Source organism: Alternaria alternata (assembly GCF_001642055.1).
Source record: "Alternaria alternata strain SRC1lrK2f unplaced genomic scaffold CC77scaffold_1, whole genome shotgun sequence".
Lineage (NCBI taxonomy): Eukaryota > Fungi > Ascomycota > Dothideomycetes > Pleosporales > Pleosporaceae > Alternaria > Alternaria alternata.
Window position 1 is genome coordinate 743,488 of NW_017306190.1, and position 24,227 is coordinate 767,714.

At 51.0% G+C, this 24,227-nt stretch overlaps 9 protein-coding genes across 9 annotated transcripts; 5 read left to right on the forward strand and 4 right to left on the reverse strand.

The window, feature by feature from the left end:
* Positions 1–2,530: 2,530 nt before the first annotated feature.
* CC77DRAFT_978335 (hypothetical protein) lies at positions 2,531–3,471 on the forward strand. The gene is made up of 2 exons (XM_018535998.1): positions 2,531–2,702; positions 2,764–3,471. Exons 1-2 carry the CDS (start codon positions 2,679–2,681, stop codon positions 3,379–3,381), a joined length of 642 nt encoding a protein of 213 aa, XP_018391360.1. The 5' UTR covers positions 2,531–2,678; the 3' UTR covers positions 3,382–3,471.
* On the reverse strand, positions 3,436–4,978 carry CC77DRAFT_15846 (GPI mannosyltransferas-like protein 1). Its single transcript, XM_018530346.1, has 2 exons — positions 3,833–4,978; positions 3,436–3,781 (listed from the first exon to the last, which is right to left on the reverse strand). Exons 1-2 carry the CDS (start codon positions 4,844–4,846, stop codon positions 3,491–3,493), a joined length of 1,305 nt encoding a protein of 434 aa, XP_018391361.1. The 5' UTR covers positions 4,847–4,978; the 3' UTR covers positions 3,436–3,490.
* A 162-nt stretch (positions 4,979–5,140) lies between these two features.
* Positions 5,141–6,107, forward strand: CC77DRAFT_1003971 (Translin; the record flags this gene model as incomplete). The annotated part of the gene is made up of 3 exons (XM_018523236.1): positions 5,141–5,283; positions 5,335–5,352; positions 5,399–6,107. The coding sequence occupies 3 exons, from the start codon at positions 5,141–5,143 to the stop codon at positions 6,105–6,107; spliced, it is 870 nt and encodes a 289-aa protein (XP_018391362.1).
* A 490-nt stretch (positions 6,108–6,597) lies between these two features.
* CC77DRAFT_923991 (hypothetical protein) lies at positions 6,598–7,956 on the forward strand (the record flags this gene model as incomplete). The annotated part of the gene is made up of 2 exons (XM_018533778.1): positions 6,598–6,745; positions 6,797–7,956. 2 exons carry the CDS (start codon positions 6,598–6,600, stop codon positions 7,954–7,956), a joined length of 1,308 nt encoding a protein of 435 aa, XP_018391363.1.
* Positions 7,957–8,699: 743 nt separating this feature from the next.
* On the reverse strand, positions 8,700–13,285 carry CC77DRAFT_1089909 (multidrug resistance protein 2; the record flags this gene model as incomplete). The annotated part of the gene is made up of 3 exons (XM_018529496.1): positions 8,700–12,041; positions 12,086–12,749; positions 12,807–13,285. The coding sequence occupies 3 exons, from the start codon at positions 13,283–13,285 to the stop codon at positions 8,700–8,702; spliced, it is 4,485 nt and encodes a 1,494-aa protein (XP_018391364.1).
* A 643-nt stretch (positions 13,286–13,928) lies between these two features.
* Positions 13,929–14,735, reverse strand: CC77DRAFT_1089910 (DUF757-domain-containing protein; the record flags this gene model as incomplete). Its single annotated transcript, XM_018529497.1, has 4 exons — positions 14,482–14,735; positions 14,403–14,427; positions 14,030–14,351; positions 13,929–13,980 (listed from the first exon to the last, which is right to left on the reverse strand). Exons 1-4 carry the CDS (start codon positions 14,542–14,544, stop codon positions 13,929–13,931), a joined length of 462 nt encoding a protein of 153 aa, XP_018391365.1. The 5' UTR covers positions 14,545–14,735.
* Positions 14,736–14,744: 9 nt separating this feature from the next.
* Positions 14,745–18,634, forward strand: CC77DRAFT_978350 (WD domain-containing protein). The gene is made up of 5 exons (XM_018535999.1): positions 14,745–14,811; positions 14,857–15,302; positions 15,364–17,486; positions 17,536–17,711; positions 17,761–18,634. The coding sequence occupies exons 1-5, from the start codon at positions 14,758–14,760 to the stop codon at positions 18,466–18,468; spliced, it is 3,507 nt and encodes a 1,168-aa protein (XP_018391366.1). The 5' UTR covers positions 14,745–14,757; the 3' UTR covers positions 18,469–18,634.
* Positions 18,635–18,696: 62 nt separating this feature from the next.
* On the forward strand, positions 18,697–22,209 carry CC77DRAFT_1015284 (hypothetical protein). Its single transcript, XM_018523987.1, has one exon. It carries the CDS (start codon positions 18,755–18,757, stop codon positions 21,719–21,721), a length of 2,967 nt encoding a protein of 988 aa, XP_018391367.1. The 5' UTR covers positions 18,697–18,754; the 3' UTR covers positions 21,722–22,209.
* A 132-nt stretch (positions 22,210–22,341) lies between these two features.
* Positions 22,342–23,373, reverse strand: CC77DRAFT_15776 (hypothetical protein). Its single transcript, XM_018530344.1, has one exon. It carries the CDS (start codon positions 23,271–23,273, stop codon positions 22,578–22,580), a length of 696 nt encoding a protein of 231 aa, XP_018391368.1. The 5' UTR covers positions 23,274–23,373; the 3' UTR covers positions 22,342–22,577.
* Positions 23,374–24,227: the final 854 nt, after the last annotated feature.

Below are 24,227 nucleotides of genomic sequence, written 5' to 3' on the forward strand. Positions count from 1 at the left end.
GAGCTATTTGGGTGTCAAACTGAGGTGCGCAATCTCTGAGTCTTACCGATACACGTGGTACCATGGATCGTGGTGGGCTCCCGCCTAGAAAGCTGAGATATCAGCGAGGACTGCGTCAGATTCTGCACGGGTATCTTCCTACGCTAGCGAATGTGTGAAAGTTGTGATAAATTGTCCCGTCTGGTTCCTCAAGTTCCCATGGTTCCCATGCTATGGATGGGTCTAGTGTGGTGAAAGTAAGCAGTGAACAAGCACTGTGAGTTCATCAAATCTTGCGTTCGTGCACGAATAGTGCTGTACGCAATCATTTACAGGAGGTATTTGGTGACTAGAGCTTCTATCCACTCTTCTGCACCCTTATACTTATTCTTGTCCTTGCATACGTTGCTCATCTAGCATCAAAGTCATTTACAAAGTGCTACCAATTTTCGTACAACCGAACTACAACGAGACAAAAAGTGGAAACTTCCTAAAAGAGGAGACTCGAATTTGGCATCAACTACAGTACTACAATGTTTCGCAAAGCCACAAAAGTCGCTGCACGTCAGCACATTACTCGGTGCGCGCGCCGTACACTTCGCTCAAACCTCTTCAACAAGGAAACAGTCTTTGACAAGGAACTCGAAGAAGAATTTGGCTGGATGACAACTTACTCGCCCTTCGACCCTTGTTCGTACCGTCCGATTCCCCTCCCAGTGCAAAATAGCATGGTCATACAGATGCCCACAGCATTACTGGGGTTCAAGACGTCGGAGACAGAAAACGGCGTGGAGGCTGTGAAAGAGACGAAGAAGGGAGAAGCGATTTTCAAACCATGGCCGTATTCCCTTCCTTCGTTTCTCCAACCCAAGGATGGCACAACGTTTTCGCTTGTTAACGGCAGTTCGACCACTCATACCAAGCACACAGGCGTCCTCCAGGCTATTTTGTACGGTGTCCCAGATCCAGAGCGCTTCTCTTACAAGCGAGAATTGGTGGCTCCAGGTAGCCTTCTGCATAAGATCCTGTATGGAATCAAGGAGATGGATGATGGAGAGGGTATTGTTCCTGTTTCTAGTGTCACAGTTGCCAAGATTGAGGATGAGGCTATGGGTGAAGACAAGGCAGGAAAGGAAACGAAGATCATAGTGGTGAAGAACGTGGGTGTCAAAGTCGAGGTGGAGCATGTAATGGAGAAGAACAGTGATATGAGACATGGCATGATAGCCAAGTAGTCCTTAGCCGACGCTTTTAGTCCCTTCTAGAAGACGAAATGTGAACTTCTGAGTCCGACATTTCGAAAATTCAGACTACGTTTGGGGAATTCTGTAATATGCTTGATATACCATTGCAAACAGGAAATGGCTGATTGGGCAAGTAATCCGGTATTTGGTTCGTCCGCATTCGACGCATGAGAAACATGGTTAGCCGACTACGTATCCTGGAAACTGCGAACATTAGTACAGGTCATTTTTTCATATAATGTACACTCAGGATTCTAAGCTCTTTTTCATTCTCTATAGTAGCATATTATGGGAGATGTAACCGAGCTCCTGGCTTCTCTTGTAGACGATCCGGATCCAATACGTCAAGCTGGAGTCGGTCTACATGCAACCTCCTCTCCATCGTCCTTCACAGCAATCAACACAAGCACTATTGACAACACCGCTATCAAGAGAAATACGTCTGAGCCTCGCAGGTCGAACAAAAAGCCAAAGACAGCATTCGAGTTTAACAAAGAACACAATGGACCAGATACGGCTCTCAATCCTGAACTTCTTCACCAGATCGATGACATGACTACAACATCCTCTTCAGGGACGAGATCTGCTACTGTTATTCCGTCTTTTACTTCAAATGTCGCCCCTAAGCGTAAACCCAAAACCAGCAGAAACAGCAAAGGAAAGGCGGCCAAAGAAGATCTTTCCTTATCACGCAAGTTCTTGGAAAGCACAGCCTTTGAGACCGGATCAGCAGCTGCGGCGGAAGAAAAGACAACAATCGAGATACATAAATCGGCAAAGGAAGCAGAATGGCAGTTATTTCAGCACGGACTGGGTTGGCATGAGGGACGCGATCCTTATGGTCTAGCTAGTCAGCCGTATCTTTGGCGGGAAGAACTAGTACCTTGGTGGGTGTGCAGAATGTGCAAAGAAGAGGGTGGGAGAACGAGGGAAGGTGGTGCATGGCTGTCGCAAGGCTGACTGTAAGTTTGTAAACGTGGGTGGTGTAGACGGTTGAAGGCTTGAATATGCTTGATAGGAACTGCAGTAGCAATACTCGCCTTACATTGAGAAGAACATAATCGGTGTGTTCTTCTCGGTGTAAGGCGAGTATTGCTACTGGAGTTACTTTTGTGCATACGCTAGACTAAGCTGAACATAAATAATAAATCTTTTAAAATACAGGACGAGTATTACTGTTATGAATATCGGTATAAGGTAAATTTGGGAGATCCTACACCCCGCCGGTTATCCGGCACTGTACCTGCAACGGTTACTATGCCTCAAGAGCTGTGCCCAATAACGTAGACTTAGCATCATCACACTATCCTAAGCGTTTCAACCGACCAACAATCATCTCACTTGCACGCATGCGAAGGAAGTTTTCTTGCACTCGTTCACGTAAGTGGCATTAAAGTCACAGAACCTACCTACATAAACTACTCTGCCTTGTGGCGTGAGAGAAACTCGACAAAAATGCAACAAAAGTCGCCGAGTCTGGTGAGCTTTACACGCGCTATTTCATGATGTACCGATGAGAAGCTTCGCTGACTCTTTGTAGGGCTTTAAATTAGATTTAGATCTACGTAAGCTTCGTCCTTATACTCTCTTCGTAGCCATCCCTACCACGTCCAACTCCTCGACTTTTGTCGGTTACTGGAAGCCGTCGTCATCTACCTCACGCTCTCACATACAGCTTCATACGCCGCTTAAGCTCGCTCAAATCCAGCTTGTCGATTCATGCGAGGATTTCGGCGTTATGTGCATTCCAGCTCACGAACTTGGCCTCGCAGACTTCTTCCAGCGCCAGATTGAATCTCTAGAGATATCGTCTCAAGATGCAGAGATGACATCGAAGCTTGTCGCCAGTTTGCGGGGCTCAAAGGCCGGCAACGCTAGTGGCGATGGAGTGGAAGTGAACATTCTTAGCATCACGATCCTCGGAGATGAAAACGGGGACCTAGTTCCCGAAGGGTGCAAGTTGCTCTGGAGGTGGGTGAAACCCCACAGTCAGTATTGTAAGTCAGGCTTTTGGAACTGCAGCCTGACAAAGGTCTTGGTGGATGCCGAGTGGAATGCAGGCAAAGGCGTCTCTATATTGGTAAAGGCTGCGGAAGAGGAAGAATACGACAGGGTGTTGCAAGGAGAAAAGAAGGCTGAATCTCCCTTTCAAACATAATGCAGGTATCGCTGTTAGAGATGCTGATAGATTTGGATTGTAGAGTAGAGCTCCTCCTGCGAGCTGATTAATGTATGACGGCGTGCGAATCGCGATTCTTGACAGCCTGCTATAAAGCTTTCTTCTCTACCACAACATTTCCATGCGGTCTTTTCTGTTTGGTGTCATAGATAATGATACCTAAGATTACAGAATTGACAAGGAAGAAAATTATGCTAGATACCCAGAGTCCTGGAACAAAGGTCGAATGGCCGTTGAACTCGAGCTGAAAGCCTTGTTGTAGCCAAGCAACTTGGCCCACGATCCAGAAGACGAGCGCAGGAATGCCGATAGACGAAGATTGGAGAAGGGTCGAGTCCGGAAGATAGTATGGGAGGAACATCATGTACCAGAGGAAGTACTAGAAGAGATTAACGTCAACGCAGGGCTGGTGAAACGATACAGTACTTACCTGGCTTGTGCAGACCTTGTTGAAGGTAACGAATGCAAAGGTCTGCGCTAACATCGTATTTGGGAGGTCTTTCTTTGCTAGCACCAAAGGCGTGAACACAGCGCTGAGGAGCAGTTGTGGAAGGAACGCCAGACGTTCCAATCCGAAAGACTGTGTTGCGGGTCCCACATTGGCAGGCTTTGGCGAGGACTTTAGATAGAGAAGCGTGTTATAAGGCGAAAAGTTATGGCGGTGATCGCTACGCGTCACATGGTAGAGATAGCTGTGTTCAAGGAACGGCCACCCGTACATGCTGTACATGAGAAGGTTCAGACTCGCAAATGTAAGGAGGCTGTAGAGCGCAAGGTATATTCTCGCAGGGTTGAGAAAGTTGCGCATCCGGCCGAAAAGCGACGGCGCCGATTGCGCCTGAGCAGCTCCTTCCACCTCCATCTGAGTATCATCGAGAAACCAGACGATAGAAGCTGCGTAAATGAATGGATAAATTTTGAAATGCACTGCAAATCCGAGCAAGAACCCAGCGAGCGGTCTCTGTTTTGCCAGCACCGCCCATAACAGCGCAGTGACGAAGACCCCTAGCAGCCCTTCGGAGCTACCTCTTGTACTGATAGTCGCAACCATTGGATTGAGCAACCAGATGCTTGCAAACTTCAAGGCTCTTTCATCGCTCATCTTCTTGTACTCTTTCAAGATGCGGAACATCATCCATCCCGTAGCCACATCGCCGACCGCAAACAGGATCTTTCCAAAGGAGAACCAGAACTGTCCAGACCATACAGTAGGATATATGAGCCATGCAAGCAGAGGCGTATAACGATACGTGTCTCGTGCGTAAGGGGACTGGCCGCGCGAGATGTAGCGAGCAGCATCAGTGAAGACATAGTAATCGATGTCGGTATATTTCATAGGCGAATTAGCGTCCTGCCAGAGTCCGTATATCAGGAAAACGGCTCTTAGCACAACAGATGTTGTGAATACCAATGGTGGACTGCGGAAAAAGGAGGATAGAGCCATGCTTTCATTAGAGTAGTAGACACCCAGCACACTCAGAATACATGCGGAAACTGAGTGTATGAGATAGAAAGGGTCGCGAACGGATATGCTGAACGGTAAATCTGATGTTATTCGGGGCAATAGGGAGGGTCGGCTTCCTTAGAGAAAGGGCAGCCGAAAGTGGCTAATCCGTAAACGAAATAGCGCCCACGTGAGGACGTGCACTAGCGGACAATCCCAGCGCCTGGCTGACATTATGTATATACTCACTATCAACGCAGATCCATGGGCTTCAAACGATCAAGAGACGCAGAAATGGCGGACGAGAAGCCAGACCAAGCTTCGTCACCTTTCGTGGCGATGTTCGAAGGCTTCCGTGCAGAGCTAGACGAGCACCATGATCGACGAGAGAGAATCATCAAGGCGTCGCGTGACATCACCGCATCGAGCAAGAAGATGTATAGAACAATGATCGAAAGCTCTCTAGCAGAATACTAACAATACGGCAGTATCTTCACTCTCCAGAGGTAGGTCTTCGTAATGACCTCACCAAATAGATACTGACCTGACAAGGGTTCGCGCCGTCGGCCAAGCAGTACCACCGTGGGTTACCAAGAAAAACGCAGAATACTGGGAGACGATTGAAGACCGATACAAGAACATTGCTGCCGATCTCCAAGGTCTCAATGCCTACCGCTACTCACACAACATCACGGGCGGCAACCAAGAGTTCATGGAAGCACTCAGCTTTCAGCACTACCTGGAAACGCAATCACTCATTTCGTACGATGAAGCAAAGTCACGCATTGCTGCCATGAGTGGTGAAGCTGGACCAATCGCGTTCACGCCAGAAGACTACATTCTCGGTGTTTGCGACATGACTGGCGAGCTCATGCGCTTCTCCGTTACGAGCATGGCTACTAATGGCAAGCTACCATCTGGCCAACAAACAGAATCAAACAAAAGGCTCAAGCAAGACAACAGTCAGGATGACGCTGGCGACAAGATGGACATCGATGAGCAAGCACCAGCTGCAAGTGAGGCGCAGAAGCCACGGACTGTCTTAGACGACCTGAGGGCGATTCGACTGCAACTCGAGATGTTTGACGCACCAGGAGGATCCAAGTTTGCAGCAGAATTAGAGACAAAGAAGATGCCCGTGATGCGCGAGTGCGTAGACAAGGTAGAGAAAGGTCTATACGGTTTGACTGTGCGTGGCAACGAGCGCCCCAAGGGCTGGATGCCAGATATGAGCAGTGCCAGAGAGGTTGAGAGCTACTGAGTACCGGAGGATATCATGTTTCCAATGAAATGAAATGTAAGACTGGTTTGCCTGTTCAGATGGTGTGGCTGGGGGAGTGGCGCACCCCACTTGGCGTGAGCACCTCATCATCGTGCGGTGATGCGGGCCCGAACTTCACTTGCCCACCCTTGACAGTCATACCAACGACCATGGTCTTCTGCGCCATGCCCAAGACTGACTCACATGCACTCGCTTTCGCGCCGCCACCTACGAGCGCAAACATAATGCGCTCGCCTTGAAACACTGCGCCGACAGCTGTAAATTGACCTGGCGCCCAACCACAAACCCGCACTTGGGCCTGCTCAAGCCGGAACCTTGGTTCACAAAACCAACCTGTCTGCCCTCAACCGCGCACACCATAACCGATCGCTGCCACAACCCTCACTACCATCGCCTACAAGGCACATCAAAAACAAGCATGCGTCGCAGCACCATTCCGCCGCGGTCTGGCAAGCCCGAGGCCGCCGCCATGCGCGCACCCGAGCCACCAAAGCGCAAGGTATTCAACTGTATCGTCGATGATACCGCCTTGATCGCAGGTGTCAAGAAGAGCACCCGCGACGGCATCCGCAAGTGGATCGCCCAGGACGCCATACGCCTTTATGTACCGCTGCACAGTAGGCTATAGTATCGCAGCTTCCCAGCCTCCTCACTAACACCATGACAAGCCCTCACCCAGCTCCATCGCCTCACAAATGGCACCGAGCGCGTCAACGCCGATGCCCGCGAAGCCGTCAAATGGCTCGACGAAGTCACGTCCAACGAAGCCGCTAGCCGCGTGATCCTCGAGGGCGTGGATGAAGCGTATACTACATGGGCAGAGGTGGAGCACTTCCTGCTACCCGAGACATTGCTCTCTATGGAGGACAGCGAGTCCGACGAGGACGACTACCACGAAGACCTAGAGAGTTCTTTCAACGCCCTCGACATGTCTGATGGCACTTCCATCAGCTCCACACACAGTTTCGAGGACGCGTCCAAAACTCCCGAGTCGCCTCGTTCGCGTGCGAGCAAGGCATCTAAACCTGCCCATGGCGCCACACACGCCGACAAGCCAGCCACGCTGCTCAAGACATCACCCGGTCGCGCCGCTCACAGCAGCAGCGACATCGCCCGCAGCGACAAGTCGCCCAAGGGCGCTGTGCCCGTCTATCTCCAGCCTCTCTTCAACCACATCTTGTGGCGCATCAATAAAGAGGGAAACCCCGATGCAGCTCTGGAGTCCTTCATTCTCCTCACTAATGATTCGGCCAAGCAAACCATCGCTCAAAAGTTTGGCATCCGCGCTAAGCGCCTCGAACAGCTCCGCGATGCTGTTGCTCGTGAAGACCGCGAGTATAAAAACCATCTGACCATTTACAAGATAGAAGTCGAAGCGACCGCTGCTAAGAGCACCGCCCCCACTGCACCCAAAGCGGCAGAGCGACCCAAGTCCAGCCCCGCAGTCGAGAGCAAGCCCGATGACAATTCTGATGACGAGGACGAGGTCCTTTTCAAGCGCGCTCCACGAGGCCCCGCAGCTACTACGAACAACCAACGCGTCCTCGACCCCAACGATTTTGCACGTACAAGCCAGCATCAGTCCCCTCGTGGTGGACGTGAAGGTCATATGCCGTCGCCTCGAGGTCGTGGCGCACCATCCTTTCGAGGTCGTGGAAACTTTGCACCGCGTGGCGCATATGTCCCTCCAGGACCAGTCTTCCGAGCACCGCCAGCTCCTCGTCATGATCCGAATGCGCCTCTAGACCCGGATTCGTTCTCTCGTCCCGCCCCCAAGGTGGGCCCAGTCCGTGGCGGAGGCAGGCGAAAGCTTTGGGAACCGAACTAGCCAATTGAACGATGAGCGTCAACACCGACGTAGTAGACGAAATTTCTAAAACCATCATTGTTCGAACCGAACGCCGAACGCGATCAAGGCATGAGCGTCTTCCACAAAACAAGGCTTAAGCGGGACAGACACTGGACTATACAGTGACCATATGACCCTTCAGTCTGCATCACATCATGCCATTGTCGGTCAAGAGATGAGCAAAAGCTCTAGCAGCTGGTTCGCCGGAGCGTCATGTCCTTCATCTTTCCAAAATGGTCAGCTCAAAAGCTGTCGTTACGTCTGGCGATCGAGCCGGGTACAACTACACTCTTGGACCACACCCTCTTATTGGGTGTGTCTTCACGAGCACTATCTCCTATATTGTTTGCGTTCATTTTTGCTTTACGACCAAATTGCACAATCTCCTCGTTCGCTACATGATTACGGTACTTCTATCGTCCACCTGGAAATAGTATTTCTTTCTGTCTTGAACGAGGCTCAAATTTCATTTTGACTTCTCTCTCACATGCCCATCGACTAAAATTCCGAAACTTCAGAGTTTGGCTATTGGTCAGCTGTAAGAAGCATATGCGGGCTGTAAGAAGAGAATTCACAGCTATGAACAATAAAATCAATGTTTTGTTTGTGACGTTCACTACCAAACTGTTACGAAAACAATCTGTGTCAAACATTCGTTAAACTATATACAGAGAAGTCTCTCAGAGTGAAGGTCATGGCCACTTTCACCATGCCATCTTTACCTACTCCCTCACACCTCTCAGCAACAGTTCGAAAGCACTTCCCTTCTTCTTCAACTCTTTGAAACCGCCCCGCTCGACTACCCTGCCCTTATCCATCACGACGATATGCCCAGCAATAGCCATCATCTCTCGCGCGTGCGTGATGATGATGACCGTCATCCGTTTTCTCGGCTCCTTGCCCTTCTCGCCGCCCTTTGCAGCCATACGTTTTTGATGCTTAGCAACTTTGATATCCCAGTCCTTATCCACACCATCCCAGATTCCACCTGAACGAGCGTGAGGCGATAGTGGTGGAGAGATGGTGGACGACGTTTCATTGTCATCGTTAACAAGATGGAGAATCGTATCGCGGATGATGTTGATGGAAGCTACATCTAGCGCACTGGTCACTTCATCTAGGATCAAGACATCAGGGTTCCGCAAGAGCGCGCGTGCAATGGAGATGCATTGAGCTTGGCCACCAGATAGCCCTGTTCCGCCTTCTCCGATGAGTGTATCATAGCCCTGTGACAAGCTATCGATAAATTCGGATATACCGGCTGCACGAGCAGCTGCATGAACACTTTCAATGATCTCCTTGGAGTAGGGAGGGGAGAGACTGTACGCAATATTCTCTGCGATGGTACCAGGGAAGATGACAGGCGTCTGCGACACCAATGCCATCCGGGAACGGAGAGTGATGGTGTGTAGATCTTTGACGTCGTGATTCGAGACGCTCATGCTACCTGCAGGGTCTGATGACGCGGCTACTTTGCCGTCTGTTTGGTATAGTTTGAGGAGGAGGGAGGCGATCGTTGATTTTCCCGAGCCAGAAGAACCGACAATAGCGGTGCAGCTTCCTTGTGGAATATTGAAGGAAACATCGTGCAGTACCTGAACGTCTTTTCGTATCGGGTATCTGAAGTTGACTTTGTTGAGGGAAATATTGCCTGCAGACTGGATTTGAGTTGTGCCAGCGAGTTCGTGAGATTCTGTTGGAAGCCGTGCGAGGCGTAGTAAGCGTGATCCTGCATCTCGAGAGATGTTGATCTGCGTGATATAGTTTGACAAGTAGCTGACGTGATTGACACTGAGCATGAGCACCAAGAAACACTCATTCACTTCAGTGACAGAATACCTGTTCCACGATATGAGCAACCCTCCGTACCAGAAGAGTAATATGGCGACAAAGATGATCCCAGTGTATGCTAGTCCATAGATGGATCCAGAATATATCGCTCGCTTAATGCCGACGTTAACTGCTTCGGTGGTTGCGTTGTTGTATTTCGTTCTGAAGTGATCTTCCAATGCCAAGCATCTGACAGTCCTGATGTTGACAAATGTCTCGTGGAGCACTTGACCAACGTTATCATCAGCCTCGTTCGCTAGTCTTTCCCAACGGCTACTGATCATGTTGTAGCATTGAGTGATTGCAAAGAGTATTGGACCCGTTGCAAGAGCAACGAGCGCCAACTGCCATGCTATAGCCATACTCCAAGTGATCCCGATGATGATCATGAGGGAGATAACGAGGAAGATACAAGCAAATCGCCCTGGAAGATTTCGTGCTTCCTCAGCAAAGTGGTCTAATGTCTCGGTAAGTCGTGATATGCTATTCTCCTCCTTGTCAAAGAATTCTCGTGGCTGCATAAGGATGCGGCGCATGGCTTCCTTCTTCAATGAAAGAGCCCATGTTTGTGCCACTGTATCGGAAAGAAAGAACATGAAGTAGCTTGTAAGTCCGTCGACAGCAGCAATGCCAAGAATAGCTAGAGCATAATTGCGAGCTTGTTGGTCATCGGCGGAAGCATCATAGAATGTACTCAAAAGCTTTGCAAATACCCATGCGAAGGTCGGCGTACATGTAGAGTGGATCGTCGCGCTAAGCATCGCTCCTAAGAAAAGGAGACGAGAGCCCCAACCTACAGCGGGCCATATAGACGTGAAAATGTCCTTCATAGGCAGAGAGAGGGCCGAAGTATCCTCTTCCTCCTCCTGAATCTTTCGACGAGAGAGGCCGATCTTGGAAAGAAACTTGCCGTTTTTCAGCCGCTTCTTCGGTGGTTCCATTTGAATCGGGACAGGCTCGCGGGCTGTAAAGGGCTGTGGATGTGGGTCTATCCGCAAGACTGATCGCGTTGATAGTCTGGATACTGGACGAGAATCAATTTCTTTCGAAAATGACATAGAGCATATTTTTGCATCCGAACTTGGTGGAGCTTCGAAAGCTGGAGAGCCTGGCCTTGAGCCATGATCTTTCGAAAAGAACGTTTCTCCGGTAAAGCGTGACTTGTCTGGGCTCCCGAGCTGCTTCAACTCTATCATATCCCGGGATGGTTCGACACTCTCCAATAGTTCGGGTGTTAAAGTTAGTTCTGACTGTCTGCCTCGATGAACCTCCTTTGTATCAACGGATTGTCTTGAGTACGTGATGAGGTCAGCCTTTTCAGTTCCTGCCCAAGATGCACGGGCCTTCCCGAGAAATGGCACCAGCATCCGCTGTCCAAAGTGAACCGCAGAGAGCGGCCGTTGTATCGAATTGACTTTAGGCATTCGTGGCTCGTCGTACAGCAATGTGATACCATCGGTCTCGTTTCGTGTATAGAGATCGCCATCACTATCCGATTCGCCATCCTTATGGCCTTGATCAGTTTCCTCCCCTACATCGAGGAAAGCTTGGAAAGCTCCGACTTGAGACTCCAGCTCTTTTCGATATCCCTCTTGCACTACCCGTGCATTGTCTAGCAGGTATAGAAAATCATCAGGCCGAATTTGAGAGATGTCATGAGTAATGATGATCGTGGTCTTCCCCTTCCTCCAACTTCGTATGGCTTCAAGCATCTCCGCTCTCGAGACGTAGTCGAGAGAACTAACCGATTCGTCCAAGATCAGTACCGGCGAGTTTCGAACCTTGGCTCGAGCTAGAGTCATCCTCTGCTTTTGCCCTCCACTCAGCGAATCGCCCCTCATACCAAGACTGGTATCCAATCCGTCTGGAAGCCCATTTACGAAAGGCTCTAGCCTGGAAAATTTGACCGCGTCGTGAATTTCTTGCATATCAACCGTATCGCGTACGCTCCCGAGCGCAAGATTGTGACGGATAGTGTCGTTGAACAGCGTGCCGTGTTGCTCGACAAGCGTGACGTTTTGCCGTAACCAATGCACGTCCAACTCTCCAAGTGGTACCTTGTCCAGGAATATCTGTCCCAAAGAAGGCTGGTAGAAGCGTACGAGAAGTTGGCCCAGTGTGCTCTTCCCGGAACCGCTTTTGCCGATGAAAAAAGTCGTTTCCCCAGCTGGAATGAACAGCGAGGCATCACGAATAGCAACTTCATCTCTGCGTGTTGGGTATGAGAATGTGACCTGGTCAATCAGCGATTGCATGACACAGACAAGACGAGTGTTACCTTTCGAAACTCAATATCGCCCGGACACTGTGCAGGCCGTGTCCGACCTTGCGACTCAAGTTGCTGATCGATTTCCGACATCTGCTTCGTGAGCAAGCTCAATTTGGCGCCCGCCGTCTTGCCTTTAGACAATACGATCAGTTGGGGCGTTATCTGGGTCATTCCAGACATTGCCATGAGTACTGCCCAGAATGTTGTAAAGACTCCCCCTGGAGTACTGTCTCCAATATCGACCAGGTGGCTGCCGTACCAAAAGCCCTGAACGAAGACGCTGAGTGTAAAGAACTGCATGATGCCGATCTGAATCGAGCGAAAATTGGCCACCCATCTGTACGAGTTCGCTGCGAGAGTGATGATGTTTGAGAAAACATGTAGCTCGTATCGTTCGCCATTGAAGCATTTGACCGTTTCGATGTTTGTCAATGCTGTTGTGATGTACTTGAGTCCAGACTGTAGCTTTTCGGCTTGCTCCTGTACACGCAGTGATAACCGACTTGCGACTAACGATTGGACCAAATATAGTGCTGGTATGGTACACAGAATGACCAAGGTCAAATTCCATGAATAATAGAATGCGACTCCCAGGGATGCTATCCCCTGTACGAGTGATTGTACAGCCTCTCCAAAAGGAGATGACACGGCCAGCTGCAAGTCGCGGATATGCCTGCCCTTCGTTAGCGGCTAGTCATTACGACTTGTACGAGAGTGAGATGATACCTACATCTGCAGTGTCGGCAGAAATGCAGTGATACCAGACTCTCGCGTATCGAACCAAGCCATGTCCTTCTTGAGCAGGGCATCGAAGACCCTATCGCGCGCGCTCCTCGCCTGGAGCTCTCCGAACACAAGAAGGAACATAAAGTATAAACTATTCGCAATCCAATTGAGGGTTCCGATGCCGGTGAGAATTATGCAGAGCTTGGCAATGTTGCTGATAAACTGGTCACTGTCTATCTCCCCTTTGCCATAGCTTGTGTATTGACCGGAAACGAGACCGTAGAGGATCGCGAAAACAGGCATGGTAAGGGCAGCGAGGGACGCCGTGAAGATACCGCCGACAAGTACGAGAACATGTTTGTTTGTGGTGAAGGTAAACAACGTCTTCCAGCCAACCCGTGATATGTAATCCTGCTCTTCATGTGTCTGGGATAGTGTCTCTTCGCGATCAGCCGCAATGTCGAAATTAGAAGTTGTCGTCATATCGGCCGTCCGGGCACCACGACTTCAAAACAAGAACGATCGTGAAATATCAAAATTGATAAGAGTTGAAAGCGATGTAGCGAGAATATGGAGTGAGCGCAGAAGGAACTACCGTATGCGGACTAGGGTGGCGGCCATGTGGTCTTGAGATATTCTCGAACACCCGCTTTCATCGCTTACCTTGTTTGCTCTTAACATTGTCCACAAGCCACCAATCGCAGTCTTCGTAGAAAGCCGCAGAGTTGTGCCGGCTCTTCCGACCATTTCAGAGAAGAAAAGATGCTTAGATTCCTGGTAGAGCTTTTGAATAGGTGACAAACTAAAACTGACACACCGAGCGCATGTAACGCTCTTGCTGGCCTTATCTCTGGATATGCGCAATAGGTATAACTTCACTACTCACACAGATTACACGTTGATCACAACGTTGGTGGTCAGATGAGGACACCGCCTCACTGTTGAGTGTGTTGCTTACAGGATGGCTGTTCACAGATCGGTATAGTTGGACGGCTAACAAAGAGGGTCGGCTCGAATGCGCGGACAAGTTACGGCCCGGATGTCGACAATGCAGCTAAGTATTGGCAACCCTTTCTAGGATAATGCGGCTTCGGATTTAGTTCTCTCAGGATCAATCTGGGGCGATCTAGTTGCCCTGCGCCTTCTCGTATATCCAGTCATTCAGGCCTTCCCGATTGCTGCCAAAGTCAGTATGGAGCGCGCCGAGCCATCCAGTGTGCCGCTTACCGTGCGATTTCAATAGCGTAGAACTGCATGCGCACCGCAAAAATTGTGCCTTCTTGGCTGTACTCCATCTTGGGGCTCGCGCGGAGCATTGTGCCGAAGTTGTAGTCCTCCACCTTCTTCTCGTACTCACTGATGAACTTGCGCCATCGCTCCTTGCCGTCCTTGCTCTTCATCTCGTCCTCGTTCAGTGTGGCGGACGCGTCGAATTCGGGAAAGTCCTTCTTGAGGTGTTCGTAGATTTCGTCATCGATCTTTGTGAGTCGCAGCTTGGAACCGGGTACTTTCTCGAGGATCTTCCAGTATGTTTCCATATGCTGCACAACTAAGGGGGAACGTCAGACTAGTCGCGAGTGTCGTATCATGCGCACCATACCTTTGACAGCAAACTGCTTCTCGATCTACGCACGCTGTTAGCGATCACTGTCCACCTCCATGCGTTGCGGCGCACGTACATCCTCGAAGTTCTCGGTCTCCTCCGGGTTGATGCTTGTGCCTAGGGGGCCAGCGAGAGACATGTTTGCGGTGTGTTCGGGAATTTGTAGTCGAGTAGATGATCGGACTGAGGGTGTCGATAGTCGAGTGAGGTGATGGGTGAGTAAGGCAGGTGGTTAATGTGATAGTCTGCGCGCGAGACTGTCAAAAAATCGCGGGAACACTCCGTCATTGCCCCGCCACACATTTCACCTGCAGCGGCGCGCGGGGCTGACTCAACCCCAATTTTTCCCATCATGAACAACACTCTCGCATGTGATGCTTCCTCGCCAATGTTTCCAACCCTACACGTGAGTTTGCATTGCGTATAGGGGGACATGAGCTGATTACCCTAGCATGAGTGCACTCGCGTACCCGTAACGGCACTGGCTTCTTGCGGCGCTCTGCTCATCGTCGCCGAAGGCCCCTTTCTACGCTTCCACCATGCCAAGGACTCGCGGTACATATCCTCAAAACGCGTCTTCAAAGCCCAAGCCGTTCATGGAATACGTGTGTTTTCAGAAGAAAATGCCTATATCATTAAGCTAGTCATCTGGGGTGGAAGACTTGTCCGCGCTCTTGAAATCCATCTCGCAGGCCAAGTTGGCGTACAAGGCTTGAGCTTGTGCTTTTCTAATATCGCAAAAGCTTCAGACTGGATTCTTGATCTTGCTCCTAGAACAAAAAGCTTGGATGACGATTCCCAATATCACAAAGCAGCCTGCATTGCTGTCACTGCTCACAACGCACTAGTGCAGGTTGAAATTGAACAAAGGAAGTCAGACACAACCCAGAATACCAAGTGCGCACACCAAAATTTGATCAGTCCTGTCGAAATTTCTTTACTGACACTCTGATCTCAGTGGTCTTGATGTCTCTGTGTTCGACCTTACCTCTAGTTCCCGATCCATCCTCTACTCGGCCCACCTTTTCTGGGAAGATCTGGACCGCGTCCTCGTGGCCGCTGGCACAGCATTTGGCGAGATAATATACTGGTCATGGTGCGATAGGATCCGCGATGCTCCGGCTTCACGCATCCACCGCGTCTTTCTGGGTCATGAGGGCTCGATCTTTGGTGTTCAAATTTCAAAAGAGCTGCCTACTGAATGCTGCCAAAAACTGAGGCGGGTAGTAGCAAGTTGCAGCGACGACCGCACCATCCGGATATGGGATGTTTCAGATGTGATTACGAGTGCGACTACTTCGGAGGCTGATGACAATGACCTGGAAGTTCTAAGGACGCGTCATACCGGCTTCACTAACGAGGCTTTCGACTCAGACGAGTTCAATAGTTCAAGCTGTCTCGCGATTGGATGGGGACATCTCTCGCGCGTTTGGTCAGTTCGGTTTCTCGAAGCATCCCCATGCAATGGGTCGTTGCTGCTCCAATCTGCCGGTGAAGATGCCACCGCACGAACGTGGGAACTCACGCCCAACCCTGGAAACAGCGCAAACTTTCCCTATAAGTTATTGGAACTTGATTGCGCAGCGCATCATAGCGGAAAGAATCTGTGGTCTTCAGTTGTCTCTGATGTCTCGACTGGAGTCCAGCAGGTTATTGCAGGTGGTTCTGACAGTAAAGTCACAGCTACCCCACTCACTCGCGTCTTGCAAGCAGAGAAGAACCTGCGCGGTACGATCGCTGAGTATACTGTAAATGACATACTGTCATGGGCGCAAGCGGCCGAAACAGGTCTTGACAAAACTGGACTGGTGCAGCCCCCAAAATCTTCAAAGAAAGCAGAGTTCTTTAGAAGCTACTGCTTTGTGGACGAGACCTCGTTCTTGCTTACGACAAATTCTGGGAACGTACTAATCGGTACATTATCATCCACCAAGGTTCATAACCAATCAAGTCTCCTTTCAGATTCGACTCTACTTGATCGACTAGAAGACCTTTCTGGTTACTCCGTTTGTACGAGTGGGTCTCGTCCTGGTTTCGCTTACGTTGCTGGTGGCAGCGGCAATATCTATGTTTATAGCAAGATTTCGGCTACCTTCACAAGCCTCTATGCCGTTGGTAGTAAGGTCGGAGACATATTCGCTGCCGAGCTGGCAGATTCTGATGGCCCAGGTTCGACGGTTCTTCTTGTAACTCTCGTTGGTCAAGGTGAAGCGCGACTATTATATGTGGATCCTAATTGCAGCACAAATATTCAGAGAGTCGTACCGATACCCGTAGCGGACTCCTCGACGGGTTCTGTCATCACCAGCATGACATATGCGAGAGCATCCGGTAGGGATTTTGTTATGGTCGGGTTCCGACGTGGATCGATTGCGCTGTTTAACGTCCACAACGATGAGGAGGGTAAGCATGAAGCTACTTTGCTAAGAGTCATCGACAAAGCACATGGAGGAGAAGCGGTTACCTCGCTCACATGGCAACCCTCATCTGAAGCTACTGGGCTTGGCCATCTGTTCTCAGTAGGAAGGGATGGACGTCTTTGCGTGCACCAACTTGATTCATCTGCGAATATAGTCGAATTGGTACATGACCTTGCGCTCCCGTTCGGGCCCAACATCGAAGGATTATACGTCCAGGATGGGCGACTCTTCATACACGGTTTCTCAAGCAAGAAATGGTACCTCTACGATGTCACTAACGAAGAGGAGGTCATGAGCATCGACACCGGAGGAGCACATAGGAGTTGGACCTTCCGGTCGCATTCGTCTGTAGGAGGCACTCTCGTGTGGACACGAGCTTCTAGTATGCACATCTGCAGTCAGAACGGAGCAAATCATGCTGTCATTCGATCAGGGGGTCACGGGCGTGAGATCAAGGCGGTAGCGGTTTCGCCACAAGGTGGAAGCCGATCTCGTCAACTTATCGCTACTGGTGCCGAGGACACCGATATCAAGATCTTCCAGTATGCTGAGAAAGATTTCGCTTGCCGAAGGACTATTCGCAAACACACCACAGGCATTCAGCATCTGCAATGGTCGCATGATGGCGAGTATTTGTTCAGCAGTGGTGGCTGTGAAGAATGTAAGGCCTCTGCCTAGTCGTGCAAGTGTGTTGCTGATTTTCCTTGCAGTCTACGTATGGCGGGTTCGTGACTTATCGACATCTGCTCTCGATATCGGAGTAGTGTGCGAACATGTATTCGTGCCAGAAAGTGAGCATGCGGACTTGAGGCTTATGTCTTTCGATGTAATCACGTTGGGATCTGCACATACTATTGCAATGGCATTCTCAGACTCTAGCATCAAGGTGAGCTAGTTCCTTACTCATGCTATGACAAAGCACTGACACACATCAGGTTTACCGTTTTGACCCTACTGTTACTGTGAAGTGGCAGCCTCTTGCGAAAGGCCTGTACTTCACATCCTGCCTGACGCAATGTATGTTCCTATCTATAACGAAGGTCTTGACAGCTGGTACAGATGGTCATGCTGTGATATGGCCGCTGGCAACCGAGACAGAACGATTGTCAGGCGATTCTTCTGATCCGACCCTTCAGCTGGCATGGCATCATCCGGCAAGGATACACCAGAACTCTTCGAAGGCCATGACATGCCATCCCGTCGATGCAGATACTTGGCTCATCGTGTCTGGTGGAGATGATGGCAGCCTGGCGTGTATACTTGCACGATCTACATCCTCACACTCGCCGACTTCACCTGCGACCTCTTACGTTTCGCCACCAATACTCGCCAGCCGTGCACATGGCTCTGCAGTGACATCATGCAGCCTCTTTAAGCACAAATCACGCATCCTCCTTGTCACATCAGGAAATGATGAATGGGTCCGACTGTGGGAGATTGTCCTTCGGAAAGATGATGGTGAAGTCGGACATGAGATTTCAGCAGAGCTAGGAGATGCATTGGTGATCCAGAGGCTGGGGAAGGTCAAGACGAATGTTGCAGATGTGTCCAGCATGGCGGTGCTCGATAAAGGAGATGATGTTACAGACGTGAGAGTGCTGATATGTGGAGTTGGCATGGAAGTCATACGCATAGCCACGTGAAACGATCAACGAGAGAAGCCGAACACATAGATTGCATTTAGATTAACCGTGGTTATCCTCCACAATCGAGCGTTATCTAAGATCGTCCCTAGATTGCCCTGCCGCTGCGAAAAGGCTATTGGTCGCTAAGCGACTGTTGTCGGGACAACGCATGTCCAGATGTGGTTAGTGTGTGTTCGCGCTTTGACAACACAACACGGCAAGCACGTTCACAACCTCGACTGAACCTGTCTCACACCAGATCGACAACGACACACCACGAAGACAGCGAACCTCGACAAAAATCATGGTCGCTACACGTCGCGGTGCGAAGAAAGCCCCAGAGGCCGCCTCTGCGCCCTCAAACACACTCAACGCCCCTCCCAAACGCGGCGGCAGGAAGAAGGCAGTCGATGAGATCGACGAACTCGCGCCTTCCCCGATCAAACCCACAAAGACAACCGCTGTGAAGCGCAAGGCGAAGGCTGAGCCTGAAGATGCCGAGCCGCCCATGGCTAAGAAGACGGTCGCAACAAAGACAGCGCGCACAGTCAAGGTCCAGACGAAAGCTGTGCCTGCACCTGCTCCAGCAACAAGAGCGACGCGTGGTCGCAAGGCTGAAGAACCTGCCGCTGCAGAGGAGCCCGAAACTACCGAAGAGGCGCCCAAGCCAGCAGCCACTCGTACACGCAAGATCGCGGCAGTAAAGCAGGCACCTGCACCCAAACTTCAGAAGCCTGTTGTTGCCGAAGAGCCTGCTGTCGAAGAGGCACCTAAAGCAACATCCAGGGTACGCAAAGCACCTGTACCCGTAAAGAAGGCGCCCACCACCAAGAAGAGCGAGCCTGCTGCCACCGAGAAAACCGCCGTCAGTGAGCCGGCTAAGTCAGCAACTCGAACCCGCAAGCCACCAGTACCCAAAGCCTCGGCATCCGCTCCAGCCCCCGTCATCGCACCCAGAGCCACACGTGGTCGCAATGCCCCGGCAGTTTCACAAGACTCGCCTCTCAAGGCACCGGCCCGCAAGCCTACAAAGAAGGCCGCGGCTGTTCCCAAGACGAAAGCTGAGCCCGAGGCTGTCGTCGAAACAGCTGAAGAGCCAGTCGCGGAGGTAGTCGAAGAGCCAGTTATCGAGGCTGTCGAAGAGCCAATTGTTGAGGCTGTCGAGGAGCCACTCGTCGAGGCTGTTGAAGAGGCAGTCATTGAAGAAGTAGAAGAGCCAGTTGCTAAGGAAATTGAACAACCGGTCATCGCAGTAGCTGACGAGCCAGCCATAGAAGCGATTGAACAGTCGGTCGTCGAGGTTGTCGAGCAGCCATTGGCAGAGTTTCCTGGTTACCCTACAACACCCACACACATCTCTGCCCCAATGACTTCTAGGGAAGCCGTCGCTGAACTACCGGGCTACCCGACTACACCATCCCATATCATTGCGCCTCTGTCGAACGAGCAGGGTCTTGCAGAACTTGCAGGATACCCCACGACGCCTGCGCACATCACTGCACCCGTTGTAGCAGCCGCCCAGGAGGATGATGTCGATGTCGTTGAGCATGAGCACAACGACGTCGCCATGGAGGATGTTGAGGATAACGAGCCGGTAGAGCAGAGTGAGGCCTGCCAGGTCTCAACGGTTTCTGAGGTCGAGGAGCATGTCACGACAGTGGTATCAGGAGATCCTCAGCACGTTGAGTACCCTCACATCGAAGAGGAGGAAATCCGCGAGGACCTCGACGCTACAGTTGACGTCTCCATACCCGCTGCAAAGTCTCCTGTGACTGTCCAGCCTGATACCTCTAGCTCGGCCGCTATAACAGTAGATGACTCGACTGCCGAGGTCGTCTGCGGTATGACTGACCAGGAAGCATTTGAGGAGCTTCCAGCCGCATACCCTACCACACCAACTCACATCTCCGCTCCTGTGACTTCTAAAGCGGCATTGGCCGAGCTCCCGGATTACCCCAAGACCCCAGCTCATATCTCTGCCCCTGTAACTTCTAAAGCGGCGTTGGCTGAGCTTCCGGGTTATCCAAAGACCCCAGCTCACATCTCTGCTCCTGTTTCCTCCAAAGCAGCATTGGCCGAGCTCCCCGATTATCCCAAGACTCCTGCTCACATCAAGGCACCGATGACTCCTCGCCGCGCTCTTGCTGAGTTGCCCGACTATCCCACCACACCAAGCTTGGCACTCGAGGCTGCTCTCCAGGAAGAGATCACCAGGTCAGTCAAGAAGCAGACACCATCGCCTGTGAGATATCCAACTCTCAAGAATGACTCATTCGAGCTTGAGGAGCCTAGCGAGATTGCCGACATCAGCGAGGTCACTGAGGCTAGTGAAGTCGGTGAGATTGCGGTTGCCCATACTGCAATTGAACCTTCCCCGTTTGTAACCAGGCCAATCATGCAACTGGCGCCACTCAAACTCGCTCCTACTTTCGCAGCACCCGAGCCAGCATCACCCAAGAAGTCCGCCCTGCGATCACCTCAGAAGGTCAAGGACGCCAAGACCCCGAAGAAGACTGTTGCTTGGACCGACGTCCAAGCGGATGAGAGCGATCTGTTCCTGTATGACGGCATTCTTCAGGGCATGGTTTTCTACGTCGACGTCACAAGCAACGGCAGGGAGCAAAACTTCCTCTTCCGTGGTCTGCTCGAAGATCTTGGCGCGAAGGTAGTCCAAGATATATCGCACGCGTCGGTGAGCCACGTTCTCTTCAAGGACGGAAGCATATCCACACTGGAGAAGTGCCTTGAGAGCAAGGGGGCGATTAAGTGTGTCAATGTTGGGTGGGTGTTGGACAGCGAATCAAACAAGAAGCGTATGGACGAAGAGCATTATCTGGTTGATCTATCGGTTGCGAAGCCAGCAACTCCTCTCCCCACAACCGCCGCGAAGCCCTTCACGCCGTTCAAGACTCCTTCCAAGTACGCGCTTCCACCTTCGTCTCAATGCAAGATGCCCAGCACACCAACAAGCTCCGAGTTCGATCGCTCCTTCAACGACGATAAAGAAAATTGCGAGGTTGGCATGTTCTTCGACAATGACAAGAGCCCTCTCGCACCTCGGACTGCTCCTATCAAGAAATCGTCTTTCCTGTTTAGCAGGTCAGCCATCAAGACTCCGTCCAAGTCCATCTTCCTTGGAGCTACGCCCTCAAAACCGATCTTTTCGGCTGTCAAGCCTGCTCCTCAGGCTGCCACTACTGTTAAGAAGCGCCCCGCAGAGTCGTCTTTCTTCGGCTCCCTTGGCCCGCCCAAGAAGTTGCGTCTCTTCTAGTGGACCCGTTGATCCTTGTCAGTCTTACATGGGCTTTTTTGTTTACGGAGTTTGGGATATCATAGGTGCATTGGGTGGCGCAGACTGGATAAGGTGTTTTGTGTATTCTTTGCAAGGTCTTAGTCGTGCTGTTGCCATCCCTGTTCGCCCTCCACCGCGGCTTGAAGGTTTCTACTGAGTGCTGCCTCCCCGCAAGGGTTGGCCTTCGTGGAGACCCAACATAGCCAGGTGAGGGGGCGGGCTAGTGGCATCTCTGCATACTTCGGATCTTGCTGGCTTCTCGTCTTTTTCTCGGTGGTGCACACGGTTAGAATTGGTCTCGCATATCACGGATGGACGATACTGTACGATACAGTTGGGCATTTTTGGCGTTACTGGATTCATCAATACTCTCCAATGGAGATGATCATGGATCGGGGTTGAAATCACTTGCTTTCGTATCACGGCATTGTCTCGTTTAGGTACGAATGACAATATACGAATACTTCATACTGCTTCTTTTTAAAGATCTTTCGTGATATGTGGTCTACTGATAGTACGATTGGTAGATAGTCAAGAACGTGATGTTTGACAACCGCTACGTAAAACATGGTTATTGTCTCCGAGATCTGTCAAGGGCAGCAATTTGTTCGACGGGCATACCAAAAACTTTCCCTTGCTAACCAGATACTGTTGAGGGTATAGAAATAAGCACTCGAAACTACATACGGAACGCACGAACGAAAGACGAAAGACAATCTATCGCGACGCCTGACCCATACCCTACAACCAACGAGCATCGACGTCTAAGGAAACACAGTATCATGCTATCTAGTCCAAGTCCCACGATGCCTATCGATTCTTAGTCAGACCTTTCCTAATCATCACCCATCACAATCCTCTTCCTCCTCCAGCCACTTAACGGCCTGATACTCTCCCTTTCAACCTCCCTCCCAGCAGTTCTGTGGTAAGTCCTCCACCTTTCCTCTTCGGTCTCCCTCTCCTTCTCCTCAAACGAATCGCCCCAAAAACTATCTCGGCGCGTTCGGCTCCGCTCCCGTGAAGTAGAGCGCTCACGAGACTCCCATCGCTCGTCTACCCACCACTTATCGGTGCGGTGAAAAGGGTCGTACGTGGGTGAAAGCAGAGAGGAAGAGTGGTGATGGTGGTGAGAAGAGTGCGGCCGGCCAAATTTGGCGTTGATACTCAAGTGGAAGTCGCGATCTTCAGGCTCTGAAGAAGCGGGGCGGTCAGAGTATCTGTAAGTACGCCTTGATTCGTAGCTGCGAAGTCTATCGTCGTCACCAGCATCTTTATGGTTGTGCCGGTTGTCCCTGACGATATTGTAGCGCTCGAGTTGCGAAGGTTGGTCGCGGACTGTCAAGGCGCGAGATAGCTTGGCTGGCTTCTGGTTGGTAGAGTATGGGTAGTCATCAGCGTCGTCGAGATCAGAGAGTGTGATGCTGTGACGGCGTTTGTTGGAGTCGCGACGTGCGAGGGGACGGGTGTAGTAGTTGTCGTGGTCCGGGGTACGCTCGCGGGTGCGAGTACGGGTTAGGTGCAGGTAAGACATTGTTGGTTGCCTTATGAGGCTGATGGTCTTAGATGATAGTTGAAGAACTGTCGAAGGTGGTCGTCTTGCAGTATTGTTGGATCGAAAGTATTTATATTCTGTAGATTGCGAACTGGGCAAACAAAACCACGGTCCTCAAGAACCCTCTAAATACCATACGACCTGATGTCTCAACTGCCTAGAAAATTCCGAACGACATCATGTCTGGTAAGCACGGCCTCAATGCACCCCATGAACACCCAACGTGCTGCGCCTCCTCCTGCGGCTCAAGAAGTGGCTGGTGCAGATCGTTCCGTGATATGATTGGCTGCGCCCACTGTCGGCGTGTTCCGCATGAACGATACTTTACCGATAAGTTCTTGACCGCCAGAATATTGAGGCTTAAAACTCCTCTTTAGTAGATACATGGTTCTGACAGCCCCCGCGGTGTGTATCATGGAGGGGTCACGACAGCTGAAGTTGCGGTCGCCACTGCGCGGCTGTGACAATGTGGAGGTGTGGGGGCCGGGAACACGACGGTGAACCATGAACTGTGTGTAATCAACATGCGATAATATAACGGGTACCTGCCGTCGTTGAGATGGATGCCTAGGGAAATACGCCATTTCCTTCCGATGTGTTCGCTGATCTTCTGTCGCCAGTGCTCATGGGTGCTTCGCCGGTTGGAGCTTACGACGCTGCGAGGGTCATGCGCTCTGGATGAATCATAGCTAGAATCAGAGGCGTCTTTCCAAGGTTTTTCATTGTGGAGGCTGGTCAAGAAGTGTGACTGTTGCTGTTGATAGAGGCGCACTGACAGGCATGACCAGATTCTTGACATACCGCGGTGAGCATTCTCAAGCCACAATGTCTACAACCCACAAGACTCTGTTTGGATTATCCATCGAATTGCGTACTCGCGCTTTACGGTCATCCGACTATCACAGTGTCAAGCCCAGGAGGCCTGCAGTTAGG